The sequence below is a fragment of the Parasteatoda tepidariorum genome, chromosome 2 (genome assembly GCF_982258835.1).
Source record: "Parasteatoda tepidariorum strain Cologne lab strain chromosome 2, Ptep-v5.0, whole genome shotgun sequence".
Lineage (NCBI taxonomy): Eukaryota > Metazoa > Arthropoda > Arachnida > Araneae > Theridiidae > Parasteatoda > Parasteatoda tepidariorum.
The window spans coordinates 51,113,492-51,131,333 of NC_141756.1; the positions used below are offsets into that span (position 1 = coordinate 51,113,492).

Genomic DNA, 17,842 nt, shown 5'->3' on the forward strand with positions numbered 1-17,842 from the left:
TTTAATTCTTCCACATTCAAACAAAATAGTCAAATAACCATAGACCCACCTAATGAAGTCATTTAGCTCCTTGAAGCTGGCTAAATATTATAGCCAAGAGGGGTAATCTATTAATCACGTGACCTACAGAACTGGGGTTGCAGCCTCTTTGTTTGACACCACAATATTTCTACACCATAAAGCAGCTTAATAAAACAAGTTTAGTATTTCTCATATTTTGTGATAGATGAAACGAACAGAAATACAAATTAAACCCATTCCACGGTTCATTTGATAGAACACAACTCAACCCCGACCTAACTCCAATGCCCATTATCCAACGAAATACCAAGCTCCAATGCATTGTATAATTTCTTTTTTACTGTTTTGAAACCATGCTGGTTGTAAATAGTTTACAAACACGAATTTTTTTTATTCTTGGTTTTTTTAACCATACGAGTTCTAGGGTAAAAAATGTTCGTAAAGGTAAAAAAATTTCTTTAACTTAAATTTTAAGATAATATTTAAACTAGTAGGTATTAGTGGTAGAAAAATATGTGAAAATATGTGAAAATCTGATTATTAGATCAAAAGTTAATAAAAAGTTTCATCTTTAATTTGCCCAATAAATTTCTTAGCAGCTTATGTTTTTTTTGCTTTATTTTTTTGAATTATTATTGTGCAAATATCGAAGAGCTTCTACACTATTGCGTTTCTACTCTTTTTGACCGTTCTACTGTGATTTTCGTTTTTAGCATACTGTGACAGAAAAAAAATACAAGTTTAAGGCTCGAAATCATTGAAGAACCTCTATGCTTTAGCATTAGATACCTCACACAAACTATGCCTTGCAAGATATCTGTAAGCAACAGTTTTTTTTATTTGTCACAAGTGAAGTTTGGTGTTACGCTGATAGAAATTTCTCTTTAAAAAATGATATTCAAACTACTAAGTGTGATAAAAACATTTGTGGATTAGTTTTACCTAATACTGCTTAACAACTAGAATTCTAACCTGATGAAGCCAGTTTTTTCATGCAGCTGGATACATACTGTAGCTAAGAAGCCTAATCAGAGAGTCAAATGACCGGCTCAACAGGGGCTCCAATCCCAGCGTTGGTACCACAATATTTCTTCCATTCCTGCAATGCCCTTTTCCTGCGTTTTTCAAATGGTGACCTTAGACAATTTGAATATGAAACTATCAGTCGCCGATTAATGACGCAACACAACTCCAATATCCACTTAAAATTTATTTTTATGGTACGGAAACTATGCTAGTTCTAAATAGCTACAAAATCGTACAGTTTTATATTCGCGGTTTCTTAACCGTAATAGTTGCAAACGGTTTCAAAACCGCTGAAGTAAAAAAAAAATGTTTCTGCTCATAAACTTCATGATTAATCGGATGGACAGAAGGAAAAACAATTATTACGAAACCTTGCAATTTTGTATTCACGGTTTTTTAACCGTAACACTTGCAAGCGGTTTCAAAACCGTTAAAGTCAAAAAAAAGTTTCCTAACGTAAACTTTATAGTTAATCAGATCAACAGACTGCTGTCGGTAATTTTACCGTAATTTTAGAGTGAAAATTCTAAGAGTGTATTGCACGTTGGAATTGCAAAGATAATTTATTTGAGACACCCACCGCAACGAAATATAAAAATAACAAGTACAAATATTACCTCCTTCCACTGATCTGCATTCGTTCCCGAAATGATCCAAGATCTGGTGATTTTCCTCTGTAGTGTAAAATATAATCAGGTAAATCTACTCCCATTGCTGAAAAAGAAAAAAAAACAAGTTGTTTTCAAAAATGTTCTGATAAGTGACCCATACAGAAAAATGAGATACTTTTGTGATTAATTTGAGGTTGATAGGTCTAAAAAATATACCTATGGTAAGAAATGAGGTTATATTTTGTTCTAAAAATAACCTTATTCATAAACCTCAAATTCAACCTCATTTACACCTTATAAAATCAGTCTAATTTACTGTTTAGCAATACTTTTAGTTGAAATTGGGAGACATTATTTACACTAGAAATATATTTATTTTCTTGTTGTGCAGAAAAAATAACCTGTGCACCTCAAAAACATTTTCCATTAGCTGGTTGCTCTAAGGTAGATTTCTATCGACCTCAAAACAACCTCAAGTGAGAATAAAACAATTTCATACATCTTGATTATAATCCTTGGAAGGTTGGTTTTTAAAGATTGTTATTGCAGTCAACTTCAAATCAACTTTAACACTTCAAAACAACCTCAAAAACACCTTAAAATTTTCTAAGGGAAATTCAATATTTGATCTTAATTAAATTCTTTATTCATCCCTATATACATTTACATTTTACATTACATCATTTTCATCCATTACATTACATTATTTTCAATGATGTTTTCTTTATTTTCATAAATATTATAAAATATGAAATGTTTTCATAGTGTATTTTTTGAGAGAAATTATGGCAACATCTATAAAACATTTATTTCTCAAATGTTTAATACTAAGTATAAGATATTAAATTTATCTAGGACAAAAAATCCTAAAAGTTTTTTTTTAAAAAAAAGAAATGTTATTAATACAATTTTCTAATTGCCCAAATTTTTTTTTTATTTAAGTTAAAATGTGATACAGATTTGGTTTCATTTATTTCCCGTATTGGACTTTAAGTGTTTATTCATGTCAACTTCGAATGCATTTTCCTTAATTAATATTTTTTTATATTTTTTTTTCAAATTTAAAGACGTATTTTTCACAAATTGTTAACATCTGTATGAAATTTAAAATAAATTTTTTCAAATATTTTATGCTTTATTCAAAAGTTCATTGAGATTTTGGTAAGTATTACAATTTTATTTTAAGTAATTAAGAAAAAAATATATAAGGAAATGCAAATAGCAAACTATGCTAAAAACTTATTAAACTATAGATATTTTTACTTAACAGTTATAAATATTTAAGTTTAATGTGTTTAGCTCAATTAGTTATTATAAATAAATATTTTTAAGATTTAAAATGTTAAAGATTTATAAAAAAAATCGTGCACAATTTTGTATACTAAATAAGTACTACCGTCTAGTAGTACAGTAAGACAAAAAAATTAAAAACAATTTTAAAAACGCTTATAAAATACGCCCGAATCCCCATAAAATTATAAAATAAGAATAATTTTATTTTTAATATTGTTCTCCATAACTAATGCACAGTAATCTACTTTTATTATGTCCAAAATAGAATTTTTTACTGAAAACTATCAGGAATAATCGAATAAATAATCCCAAGAAACTAAAATGGTAAGATAGTAATTGATACAAAACATCATTCAATTCAAAAATATATGAATAAGAAATAACAGTCGAGACTAGCCAAATGGGAATGAAGCAAAAGTAAATATCCAAATCTCTTTTATTTCCTCTTATTCACGTCTGGCAAGTCTTTAAAATGGGCACCTGTTTTTGAGCACTTAAAATATTCGACTGCTATTTCCCTTTTATAAATTTTTGAAACGAATAAAGCTTTTAATCCAGTAATAACAGGAATATTGTTATAAAAACTCAAAATTAAATGCTTGAAGTGTATGGAATTTTTTACCAACAGAGTTATTTCTTTAAAATTTTAAAAAAAAATGAGAGAAAGGAAGTTTAAAACTAGACTCATGTGTTACCTTTTTTTAATCATATTTTAAGTGAGTCTAAATCATATTATAACTCTATTTTGTGTAATAAAACAAAGCTATTGGTGCTTTTTGGCACTTTATAAAGCATAAATGAATTTTCAATTCAATTTTGATGAATTTGAAACTTTCTTAAAAGTAACTAGAACAGAGTTTTTTGAATCAACCTACACTTAACTTACTCTCTGTTTAAACCAAAAATAGTAACATATATCCTTATGCCGAAGTAATCTCATCAGCATTAAGGGATCTCAGCTGTTAAAATGAAACATGATTTAAGCTAAATGAAATTCTCCAAGTGTACATTTAATATCAGCCAAATAAGAAGATTATGCAAAAATCATTTTTCTATAAAAATTCAGATCAAATTTATTTTTTGAGAGCCGCAATTGACTTCTCACTATGAGTACGTTATCTTGTCATTATTATTCTAGAGAAGTTATTAAGTTTTCCAAGAAATATAAGCTTCAATTTCATCAAATAACTCTTTAGCATTTTTCGTACTTGAAATGTTTTTTTTTTCTTCATAAGAATTATTTAAGCTCCCGTCTTCTCTTTTAAATTGTAACGAACACTTAATGTGAGTAACAACCCAATCCATCTTGAAAATTTTTTCTTTTTAGAAATTTCCTTAATTAACCCCTTTGTTTCATTAGCATATGTAAATCTTTAATCATGCTTTCGAATAAATCTTCGCATTTCGATTTTATGCGAAGAGTGAAAGTTTTTAGTATTTGCGATAGTACATAGTTTTAATAAACCTTTTGAAACGTTTGAGTGAAATTAATATAATTTTAGTTTAAATTTGTTAATCCTTCTGAATATAATAATCTTTTGTTGTTAATCAATTCAAATACCATAATCTGAATTTTCTAATTTTTTCCTAAAGCTATTTTTCACACATCACAATATATTTTATAACTTCTACATTATTTAAAAACGATCCTAGAAAGTAATTTAGAGAAATGAAATTTTGATAAAATATAAAACATTTTTGAGAGGTTTTAAATGAGATATTTACTAAACCTGAAAAAAATCATATTTCATTGTCGTTTACCATTTTGAGTGAAAAACAAATAAAATAATCCATAAATCAGTACTGAAGCAATGAGACACAAACTGACAGACAACACAATTAATAAAGCTAAAATAATTCTGACTTTTATTTTCACTTAACATTATATTTTGCTCATCTTTTTGTCAATCATCACTGATGTTATCATTAAAATATATTAAAAATTCAAAATCATCTGCAATTTAATTTATATTAATCGCAAGATATAAGCTAGTGAGAAAATTCCATTTTTCGAGCGTCTCTTACGAACAATCTAACTGAAATTTTTGAAAGAGTTTTATCCGGAGCTCCGGAGCAAAATTTGTTCCTTTCTTCCCCTGTTCAAATTTCAGAATGTTCCGGTTTTATAAGAGAAACACACAGAGACGAACTATTCATCTTATGATTTGATAGCTTTTTATAATTAATAAGTACGAGAGATTTTAGAATAATTAATAAGTACGAGAGATTTAGAGAGATTTTAGTACTTCGGAACACTTTCGTCACCTCAATTTCAATCAAACTTCGGCGCTTATAGTCAGATATACAATCTACTATTTCATCCTTTAAATTTACAAATGTTATTCTCTGTAATGTGTTTTGTCAACAACTAAGAAACTTTAAAATAAAAAGTTGAACGCAACTTGAAGTTGAAATTGCAATTGGTGCAATTTGTTTTACCTTGGGACAACAAATAAATGGTAATTTGATCACAGATTTGGTACAATTTTATTTGAACTGATTTTATGTTTAAAAAAACATTTTATTAATTTCAGGATTTAAATTATATGAAAAAAATTATATTGCGAAAATATAATACAAAGAATAGAAGTTCCCAGTTTTAACTTAATATATGAAAATAGTCAATCTAGAATCTCGATGAATGAAGCAAAGGTTGATCCATGGGTATGGATGCATAATTCCATATTTCAAGAAAATGGTAGATAATGATATCACATTCTCTAATAGCCAATTCGGTATTATTGTTTTTTAGAGATTGAGAAAGAATAACAAAAATTTAACTTCTTCATAAATGTGAATGAATTTCGTTTGGTTACGAAACAAAGAAGCTGATTGGTTAGAATAAAGAAAGAAAATTACTTTTTTGTACCAAATATATTTTTTCTTTATAGTGAGCTATAGAAAAATTATTATTTTTTTTAAAAAGTTTTGTACCTAGGAAGATGTTCTAAAGTAAAACATGCTTTACTGCACTAAGATATAAATCATTGCATGGTATTAAAAAAATCAGAATCATGATGATTCTAAATAAATTATCATTATTTTCTCCTAAACCACACTGAGAAAAAAGCATGGTCAAACTACCAGAGTATGGTAAAATTTGCCATATTTCTGGCTCTATGGGAAAAACAAAAAGCCAGTTAATTTTTACTGAAGAGCTTTGATAAGAATTTTGGTAAAGTATTAATAAAATTAGGTTTTATAATATGTAATAAAATTTGGTAGATGAGGTAAAACTTAATGATTTTATTACGAAACCTTAGAGCAAGACTATTTGTTTGGTTAAATTTACTTTTCAGTTTTATATTTGTTTTAAATGTGTGGTAATTATTTTGAAAATCAAAATTTCGGGTAAAGTGCTACCATATCAATGGAAAAATTTCCAAATGAAATATTTATATAGTGTATATTTTGGTTTTTAGTACCAGAATTATTTTTTTCTATACCAGAGATGTCATTACCATAGAGTACTGTAATTTTATCAGAATTTTTTCCGTGGTTTTTAAAACTATTCGATTTTGCAATAAATTTAAATTCAGTTGAATAATTTTATAAACTCATGTTCTAAATACGTTGATAAAATGTTTAAAAAAATGTTTTCAACTAAGTAAATTTTCTTTCTCTCGCCAAAACATTAATCAGTTTTTTTTTTAGTTTTCCAAAACTTTTGCTGTGATATCATCGATTAATTTACGTCATAATTAAAAATAACAGTAATTTAATGTTGTCACTAAGTTTCTATGAATTTTCAATGCTCCTAAGTATTATACTCTCACATATCTAGTTTAAAAAATAATTTAATTCAATATGTATATAATTATCATGTATTTCCATTGCACACATACTATTTAGTAAAATATTAATTTAAAATCTCTTTCTTTATAGAATTAAAATCGCTATTGAATAAAATTCAAGCTTTAAAAGTTTCACAACTTTAACAATTTAGTTAAGACTTAAGTAGTAGAAACTGATGAAAAAAATACTCTTAAATTAGTAACAGATATCTAATTATCGCTCTTTTCTTTGAAAGTATCTTATGGCTACAGAGATAACAAATTAAGTTCCCTAGAAAGCTTTCTTATTTCTCTCCACCTTGAAGAATAACCCCCACACTAAGCCAAGACAACCATATCATGCCAATATTATTAGCGACCTTTTCTAAAAGCATTAAGCCCAGGCCCATTGTTCCATTTTAGTTTTCATAATGCAATGAATGAAAAGAACTTTTTTGTTGTTATTTTATCGATTAGTTTATTTTAAAACTGGTAAGTATATGCTCTTTAAAAGTTAAAAGTAAGCTCTTAGGGATGTTTATTAGCTAATACTCTTTTAAATACTCCTATTCATTTAAGCAAATACCTTTTCTCAGAATGCAGTTTTATACCGTAATATTTGAATATCTTAATCCCTTAAATTAAATGGTTAGAGAACACTTATTTTTATAGTTCATGACATTACTTGTTAAGCAGTAATTCCACGATAGTCATATAGATATTGGTTTTCAATGTAATGATGTAATGTAAATGAGCATTTTAAAGATTCATAGGAGCTCTATTAAAAAGTAAAATTATAAGTTTTAAGTTACAAATTTTCTATTCATTATATTATGTTTATGCTTTTTTTATCAGTTAATTTTATTCGATAAGTTCAGAATCGTAAACATGATGAGTTTAGTTTTGTTTTTTGCCTGATGAAACGTATATCATTTCATGCTTTTTTTTTAAAATATTTCCTTTTGTTGTTAACATGCTTCACTTTTTATTATTTTATAAATTTAGATCTTATAATCTGTTTTATAACAGTTTTGAAGTTTTATGGAAGTTTATCTTTTCAAATTGCTTTAATAAGCCTCGAAAAGCTAAAAAGCATCAAAGCTTCTTTTACACTTTTTTTTTGTATTTGGCTTCGCATAGTCTATAGTCCTTAATTTATATTTTAATACATCCATGTAATAAAATTTAATGCTTATCAAGTTTTGAAACGTAATTAACAAATAAAACAAGTTTTTACTTCAAATATTGTATACAGGATTAAGATGTTTAAACAAAATAATTAAAATTAAGAAAAGTAAGTTAAAGTAAAATATAATTAATATCGGAAGTATTCAATATAGCTGATGATAGATGAATAAAAAATATTGAGAGGAAAGGAAAATTAAAAAGATGGTGTTTGCCAATTCGAATTGCTCAAATTAATTTTTAAAAATGTTTTACGTGATAGAAGCTCTCCATAATTTGTTTTGAAATCATGTTGTTATATTATCTTTGGTCTTATAGTAATAGTTTTGAGTATTCTCTCAGCAAATTTATAGTTTATTAAACAACTGTTCAAATGAAGCAAGTGTTCACTTTTAATCACTGTTGCAAGTATTCGCATGTTGTACGTAATACAGATATTCAAACATTACGCAAAATTAATGAAGCATTATTGCAAATGAATAATTTATAGCAGCTAAAGCATTTAAATATAAATTATGACTATAATGTGATTTGTAAAAAGTAAACAATTCTATTATTTGTTTTGGTGTTCGATTAATTAATTATTAGTTATTAATAATATGTAATCTCAATTAATTTCTTTTAAAGGTTTTGCAAGCAACGTTTTCACGGATATAAAGATACAAACTGAGAAAAAAATATGGTCAAAACTATCAGAATACGATAGAATTAACTATATTCGTATTTCGGCTCTATGAAAACATCGAAAAGCTCGGTAATTTTACTGAACTTTTCTAGTCATGACTTGGTAAAATTTATAATAATATATATATATTTTTTAATTAAATACAATTTGATAAAATTTGGTGTTTTCATCATGTTATAACAAGCGTGGCATAAAAACTATTTATTTTGCTAAATTTACTTGTTAGTTTTATATTTTTTACTAAATATATGATAATGAAAACTATAAATTTGAAAACCAGAATTTCCAGTAAACTATAACTATATGAGCAGAAGAACTTCCAAAGGAATGATTTAATTACATGATATTTTGGTTTTATTAACCAGAGTTACGTTGTTATTTTTTTTACCAGAAATGTCATTACCGTACAGTACGGTAAATTTACCATAATATTTTTTTTCTCCGTGCACTAAATCTTTTATTTTTTAATACATTTTATTTATCTTGTTTAAAATATTTATTTCATTTAAATTCTTACCTTTTTTTTAGTTTGCAAGAAATATAATATTATCGTGTCTAGCCAAATTGAAATATGAATTCTTGAAGTAAGATGTGACTTTCTTCCTCTCTTCGCTTAAAATAAAATTGTAGTAACTAACCTCCAAAATCTCCATCCCTATCCTCAATTCCGCATCAATTTCACACCGAACAGGTGTAGAATGACATTTTTATTATGATTTTCAGTTTAACTCTTATACTCTTCGCATATTTCGCCCCGAACTTTGAGCTTTAACTGACAAATCTTATTTTTGTTATATTTCAATCGAATAAAAATTCCTTATTTCAAAAGGGGACGCGCAACAATGAAATTTGAATAGTATCTTTAATTAATTTTTAAAGCAGAATTTATATAATTTGACTTTTTCTTATAAAACAAGCGGGTGTTCTTTTAAGATCATAGTTTAAGAATTTTTTTAAGATTATAGTTACGGAATACAAACAAAATCGTAATTTAGTGCAGAATGAAAGTGAATTTTCAATATCTATGAATAAGTGCTATATTTCATTGACATTCCCAACATACTTATTTTCATTTCTTTTAATATTTAGGCGAGAAAAAAATAAAATAATTTACGAAACCGTACTAATAAGTATTGAAAAAGTTGGTATTAAAAACATCACCTGGAATTTATAAGGCTTGAATTTAAATTTATAAGTTGCGTGACATATATATTTAAGCCAGTGGTCCAAAGAAACTACATTGAGGAATCTATTGGCTTAAAACTTAAATCCAAGGTTAGCATTCTTCGATATCATTGTTTTTTTTTATTCTGTTATCTTAACTTTCGTTTATTATAATAGAAATTAGCTATAATCCTTTCATTACAAAAAAAAGAAACTGTATGATTTTAATTTTTGCAAAATAGTTTTTGTGTTTTTAGGGTGGCGGTTTTTTCTACTTTTTAAAAGTTTTTGGGATGATATAATTATACAAAACTACTGTGAACGGAATGTTTCGTATTTATACGTAAAAGTAAGATAACAAAATAATATTTTTTTCAATTTTTGTACTAATAAAATTTTTATTTCGTCAGTCTTCTAATTACAGAGCGTCACAAATTTGAGAGTGAAGAATGAAAGTGACACTGAAACCGTCAAGTTTGAAGGTAATGGAGGAAATATTATGCTGCCAGTTCTGGGACTCTAGCCGCAGTTCTGTCGGACATGAAATTGACAAATTAGCTCTCTTGGCTACAATATATACCCATCTGCAAGGAACAAAGTGGCTTCAATAGGTGAGTCTACTTGTTGCAAAAAAATTCTGGCTGTTTAGCCGTATTATATGAAAGCAGCTAATAAGCGGTTTTTCTCACAGTTAATAGCTGTAATACCATTTGATTTATGATTATTTAACTGCTTCGTTTAAAAACCAATTGAATAAATTGTTATTTAACCATTTTTTCCGAGAAATTTTAATAGTGTACAACATGGAGTACGTCTAATCTACATCATCTTTTGAAAGTTTTTGCAATTGAATGAGAGATTTGCTGCAAGACAGAAACTTCACATTGTTTCTTTTTAATGTTTACCTACATAAATTTTTTAACCAAATGGAATTAAAAGGAGTATTTAAAGTCCTTCCAGAAGGAAGTAGACTGTCCAACAATCGAGAAATATTTTATTCTGGCAGCTTCAATAAATAATGTTTTAAAAGTTTAAGGAAAGTTCTCGTTAAATCAAAATTATATTCTTAATAACAAATTTTTATATGTATTTTTTACATTAAGTGTGAAATTGCATTAAATCAAGGCTTATGAAAAATTAATTCAATTGTATTTAAATAATTGTAGATAAATATTACGACTAATGGGAAAAAAGAAAACCTAGCAACCGGCATACAAATATCATGATGTGCATTATTTTTTAAAACTAAAATCGGAACAACTTTTCCAGAATTCTTTAAAGTTTTTTTTTTGTAACATAATTGCGTCTTAACAGATCGTAGTACATCGTAGAATCATTTTGAAGTTTAAAAAAAAACATTGTTGTGCTACTACGTTTTGCAGATTGCCGTACTAGTACGTTTGTCAGGGTATTTTAAAATTCTTGACGAAATAGAATAGTTTTTGGGACTTATCACAGTTTCGAAAAGTTATTTCGATTGCACTTTTGAAATCATTTATATCATATAGTAATACTCAAAAAAATTATGAACATGTTAGTTTTCCTTCAAGGAAACTAAAGTGAAATTGCTAGTACGTTACTATTCAATTCGTTATCCAATAAATCGAATAGTAACTCCTTTGATTAAAAAAAAAAATTCAGTCAAACCTAAAATGCGTTAAGAAGAACAAGAACTTTCATGATGATGGTAATAAAAAGTAAAAGCTGAAAGAAAAATAGCAGACATTGAGCTTAGTTAAAAATAGCAAATAAGTTTCAATCGACTTTGGAGTTTTATTTTCAGAGCATAGTAAAATGACGAAGATATCACAAATGATCGGTAGGAAAAATAATGAGCAGGAGTTTTATTTCCTTCCCTTTCTTATTGGTTATTTTTTTATTCAGTTTTATGTCTTACTTATTTCATACCACTTATACATAATTTTTTTTCATTCCTTTATTTCTGTATGTAACTGTTGTACAGAAAATAAAGAAACAGTATGCTATTTTTAACTATAGCTATATAGTATTGTTTGCTTTTTGTCAAAATACATTCTAGTCCTTCTAAAATATTATTAGATACCTGGAACTCCCCATAACACCAATGAAAGTAGTTTGTTAAAAATTACATTTAAGGTTATTGTCGACCACAATGATGAATTCATCTCCAACAAAAAACAGCCTAAAAAGTTTTAGATGAACTCATTTTTTCGAAAACCCTTTCCATAACATCGATAAGGCTTTTGATCCCTTTTCAAATAGGTATCTTTTTTTCTATAAAGCGATTCAACAACCATAGTCATTGTAAAGTTGCGATTATAGTTCAGTTTAGGTTGTTGGTTACTATCCGAGTAAATGCCACAAAATATATTTTACAGCTATTTGGCGTTATGGTTGAGATCAAAAATGGATTTTCCCTCTCTTATTTCAACGCATAGGCGAAGTACTTTGTCTTATATTGTGAAAGGATTTACATTGCTATAAAGACTTATTATTTATTTAGTTTTCGTTGCTTTTTTATTTATTTATTTACAGAATAATATTAAGCATTTTTGATAAAAACATCTGCAAACGAAAATTTTAAATGTACACTTTATATCCCTTTTAAAAAATTTTAATAAATATTTGAATTTTTTCATATAATTTTTAAAACAATTTTGAGAAAAAGTTTGTACACGAGTGTTATATATAATTTTCATCAATTTTCAAAATTTGAATAAGATTTTTAAAAGTTAATAACAATTAAATAAATTTTATCCACTTTCAAAATTTAAATAGCACATTTTAAACTGACTTAATACTTTAAATTATTTTTAGTTCAAATATGTATTCGTGATTTCGAAACTTTTAATTTTCATGTTTCGTTTTTGTTACAAAAAATTTCTCCATATTTTATTAAGTTTTTCTTAAATAAGTTATTTTTTTAAAAAAATAAAGGATACGAAACATCGAAAAATTAAAAACTAATTACCAAACTCAATGAGGTAAATTTTAGCAACAGTTGATGATTACAAACCAAATTTTCCCCACACAATTTGCAATGTTTCTAAAAAGTATTTTTAAATACCATGGTGCTTTCTACGTCTTTTTGGTCTTCAATTTTTTTTAATACTAAAAAAAAATTTTTTTCATCTTAATGAAATATCTAACTCAAACTCATTCTCTATAAATAACTTTTTATAATTTCCTTTTAATTTCTGATAATTATTCAATGAATCAAAAACACCCGTACTGATATTCATACCTATTTTGCACGACAAGGTCTTAATTTTCTAATTCTTCCATTTATTTTCCCAGTAAACATTCATATGTAAAAATATTTACATAAATGTTATAATTTTATGACTCGGATAAATGCAATAGGACGTATCAAACGCATAACAAATACATTAGAATTTATGAGTATTCATAAATCTATTCTCATGTTTCTCCAGTCAAGTGCAAAACCATCAAATTGCGGGGATGTGCATTTTGACTTTTTACCTGCTGTTTCAACGTGTCTTGCTGATTTACTACGACGTTGAAATCAGCTGATTTTACAGGCCAATCGAGATAGTTTTCATAAGGTAAGATACATATTCTAACTTTGTGAACTTAGTTGTTATCATCTTGAAGAACATCAATAACATCAGGTTTATGTTTACTGAGAAACAAAACCTGATCATCCAGAAAATTAAAATTAACTTGTTGGTTCATGTAAGTGATCATCTCTAAAAGAAGAAAAGCATCCCTAACTCTGGATGATTTTATAATTTTTCCACTGGTCAATAATTTTTTGTCCAGTGATTTTATTCTGCAAATAGCATAACTATCTTTTTAGCTTTTTTGAAATATAAAAAAAATTCTCTGTCTGATTAATCTGAGATTATTGAAACACAAGCAGAAAAAATAATTTTGGTAAAATTTTCATCCTGTATGGTATTGATATTTATGGTAAAAAAAAGATATATCGCTGCCTTAAAAAAACAACCTAAATATTCAATATTTTAACTATTAATATCGTTCCGTCCATATAGTTTACTTGAAATTCTGGTTTTCAAAATTTATTTCTTATTACCACATATTTAGTAAAAAATACAATATTGAAAAGTAAATTTTACTGAATGAATGGTTATTATGCCATGCTCTAAGACTCTAAGGTATCATAATAAAATTACAAAACTTTACCACAATTCCAAAATTACATCACAATATTATAAAACCATATTTTACTTTTTATTTTACCACAATCATTACCAAAGAGCTTCGGTAAAAATTCCCTTCTTTTTGGGGCTCTCACAGGGCCATAGACAGAAGCCATAGAAATAGCCCATACAGCCAGAAACACGGTAAATTTTTCCATATTCAGGTATTTTTGACTATTTTTCAGTGGAAAGGTAGTGTTTACTTAAACTTTTAACACTAGATGATAATAACCTTAAATTTAAGCTTCTCATTAAGTTTAATAATTGAAACATTAAATTTTTTATATTTAAAAATATCTGTCTTTATGTCAGGAAAATATCATAACTTTCTCCAATTAAGCTCAGATGCTTAAGCTCTAGGCTGAACAAAGTCTTAAATATAATATTCTAAAGTAACAAAAAAAAAGTACAGTCACTGCCGTTTATGGCTTCTGGCAGTATTGACATAATGACCAATACTCTTCACCAGGTAAATTACCACTCACTTCATATTTATATGAAATTATGGCTTTGATGTCAACCTTACGAAAAGGTGAATGAAAGCAAAAATCAATTAAGCTTCAAATGTTGTTGTGGCAGTAACTTTGATTACGATATCATGTCAGCTTTCATAGTTGACTTACAGTATCGTTATCGGAAAACGAATTCCGAAAATATTTAATAAAGAGGCGTTCGTGTCGTTTTCTTTATTCTCAAATATTATCAGGTCATCAAAGAGCATTTAGGTTGTTTTCTTTTAATTTAGTTTGTTGACATAAAATTTTCTAATTTTGTTCTTTTATTGGAAATCCTATGCATTTTTGAGTGAAACATTTCTTTGAATTTATTTATGACGTTTTATTTACTTATGAATCGAGGTTTCTTTTAAATCTGTTACTGACCAACAATTTATGTGGGTCACAATCTTAAAACTGTATTTCGATCAGACCAAACGTTGTTTTACTTGTTTTAACTAAGGTATGAACTCCGTGTCATTTAGAATTGTGTTTTTAAATTTTGTTTTTCCTTCGAAATTTCTTCTTTTTTTTATTATTTCTTTACTTTCTTACAAAATCTTCAACTTCATTCCAAATTTTAAATAAAACGTAATTTTTTCAATATTTTTTGCTGTCAAAACTTTCTTAACATGCCTGAAGTTATGTAATATATTTCATTAAAACGCTGACTTTAATGTTTAATAGTATTAGAAAATTCATATTCATAGAAATGTATCCGATAATTCATATTCGAAACCATTAGTTAACGAGAAAAAAAACATTCTGTTTTTGCTTAAATATGAACAGATATTTAACGCATCGTGGTAGACCAGTGGTTGAAGAATCGGACTTCGGAGATCTTGACTCCGTTAAGACTCGACTATTTATTAGATGTTTATAGACTATTTAGTAGAGTACATTTGATATACGTGCTCTTAAGATATACGAAATCGAAAGTTCTATACTCAGTCGTTGAGTATTGCCAGGGATACAGGGATCTGACGAAACCTTCTTTCCTGTTCAGATCTTCGTCTAAATTGAGAAAGTGGCTTCATGAATGAATGGTGCTGGGGTTCTAAGCTAATATGTGGGGTTCTGAGCCAAGACGTACATTCCCCTTTGCGGTGCTCTCCTGTTAAATGAAAGAGGCACCTTCCTTACCTAATTCGCAAACGGCCAATGGTTATCGAACTTGACTTGCCCAAGTTTGTTTCATTAAAAAAAAATTATTTTAAGACACATATTTTCCAAATATAATCGTGTGTGAATTAGGTTAAAAAATGATTTAGCAACAAGTTCAGAAATGAAAGTATAATTATTTTCTTATGTGATCTAGTTTTGCCTAAATTTAAAAGAAAATATAAATCAACGAAACATTATTTTTCAAGAATAACCAAGTAAATCTCATAGTTGCATTTGTAAATTATATTTAGTGTGCTTTGTTTTATTAACTTTGTATCCATTGTAAGTTAATTTGAGAAAAATAAAAACAGTGATTCGAAAAGAAAATTTAAAGAAAACAGCAGCACTTACCAACTCGTTTTTTAATACTTCCAGCATTTTGTCTCGTTGAGTACGATGAAAGAGCCTGTGTTTTCTGATTTTCATAATCAGGTGATTCTTCTGATGATGAATCTAAGAAAAAGGGCCTTAAAATCTCTTTAGATATAGCTTGACCACTCCAGAGTGGGATGTCTTGTTGGCAAGTTACCAGTACGCACTCGAATCCGATCACCATTAACCAGGATATCAGAATGAATTTCATCTGAAAAGATGAATCATAAAATCATGAACTTAAAATAAAACTAACTTGGTTTTTCTGGAATATGACATTTATATTGTTGATATTTGAAACTTTTATATTACACTGGAAGTTAAATGATTTAATGAATGCAATGTAATTGCTTATTTTTAAATTAATAAAATATACTTTAAATAAAAACTCTATAGTACATTGTTTTGAACATTTTTATGTTAATGAAGAAAATTGTATATCTGAACTAAAATCATCCTATTTTTTTATATCTATTTTTTATCTATAATTTTTATATCTGATTTCTTTATAGTTGTAAGGAAAGCTATTACTACTTTTTCTCATCCCAGCAACACCTTCGATTCATGTAGTTATTTCATAAAATAAGAAAAAAAAATTAAAAATTGATTTCAAATAATTTATCGTTTACTTTAAAAATTTTGACTTTTTTTTCTTTCTCAAAGTTTGTTTTCACTGTTAAGACATGTTGAACCAAAATGCTCCATATTACAAATTTTTGAATTTTTGTTCTATATTACAAGATATGGTTTGTAATATTTGCTTATAAATTGAGTATCCATTTAAAAAAGTTTTTTGAATGAATTATAAATAAATTGCAACTTTACATAAATCCGAAAATCGATTTTTTTTTAATAGCATTCGTCTATGTTTTCCTTCCGTTTGCTTAATTATCTGAAAATTAGTCAATTTTTGAGCTATTACTATGATAACATTTTGCATTTCAATAAATTTTGAATTTTTAATTTGTATATAATTGAGATAAATTGAAATTAATTTGCAATTAATTGAGGTAAACTGAAATTTTTTACAATGCATGTAGAGTTACATTAATCATTTAATTTTCCATATTATATTTTTATTTATTTTAATAATTAATTTTTTGTTAGCTTGTTCGTCAATGTTTTCAACAAATGTATTACAACAAATATTTTCATGCACATTAGAATCAATTTAGGGCTTTTTTGTGAAAAAATTTCGTTTAAAAAAACAAACGCATTTTCAATAATATATTTGCGCTAATGCATTCAAAAAACTGTTATTTCATCAATTCCATATGTTTTTTTGCATGATAAATGCAATTCTATACGTAAAAATGTATTCAAGAACACAAAAAAATGGTAGCAACTGTACACCAAGCCTTTTACAGTACTCAATCTTGATTTGTTAGTTTTATTAAAAATAAATTTGAAGAAGGTAGTATTTTTGTGATACAGTGAATTATATTTTATGTATTTTATTTTTTTATTTTATTTTATAACCGTCGTTGAACAGCCGACCCAATTTCATGGGTTTACGACTACTTACGTTCAACTCCGTAGCCTTGTAATTTTGAACCAATCCAGAAGACAAGGAAACTCCTGGATCAGTACCCCCAGAGGTATTGATTTGTTGAACATGGAGGACTTTGAGACTCGACAGAATTAACGTGCATCAGTCACCATTTACTACACGGGGAGTCTTCGGCCGGCGAGGATCGAACCCACGACCTTTTGGATATGGGCCCAGCGCCCTACCGACCAGGCTATCCCAGCCCTATATTTTATGTATTGTAAAAAAGAAAAGAAAGAAAGTTCTAGTACAATGTTATAAACAACCTCTCTTTATACGCATTTATGTATAAAAAACTGTACTTTGGCCGTGTTTTGTACATAGTCCCTCAGATTAATAAAA

General features: G+C 27.2%; 1 protein-coding gene across 1 annotated transcript in view; it reads right to left on the minus strand.

Moving 5' to 3' along the window:
* Positions 1–17,842, minus strand: part of LOC107440498 (uncharacterized) — a 57,763-nt gene that overhangs the window by 9,751 nt on the left and 30,170 nt on the right. The window contains exons 2-3 of the mRNA XM_016053441.4: positions 15,931–16,162; positions 1,665–1,761 (exon numbers count right to left, since the gene is read on the minus strand). Of these exons, the coding sequence (XP_015908927.1) occupies positions 1,665–1,761; positions 15,931–16,162 (329 nt within the window). The remainder of the gene's footprint in view (positions 1–1,664; positions 1,762–15,930; positions 16,163–17,842) is intronic.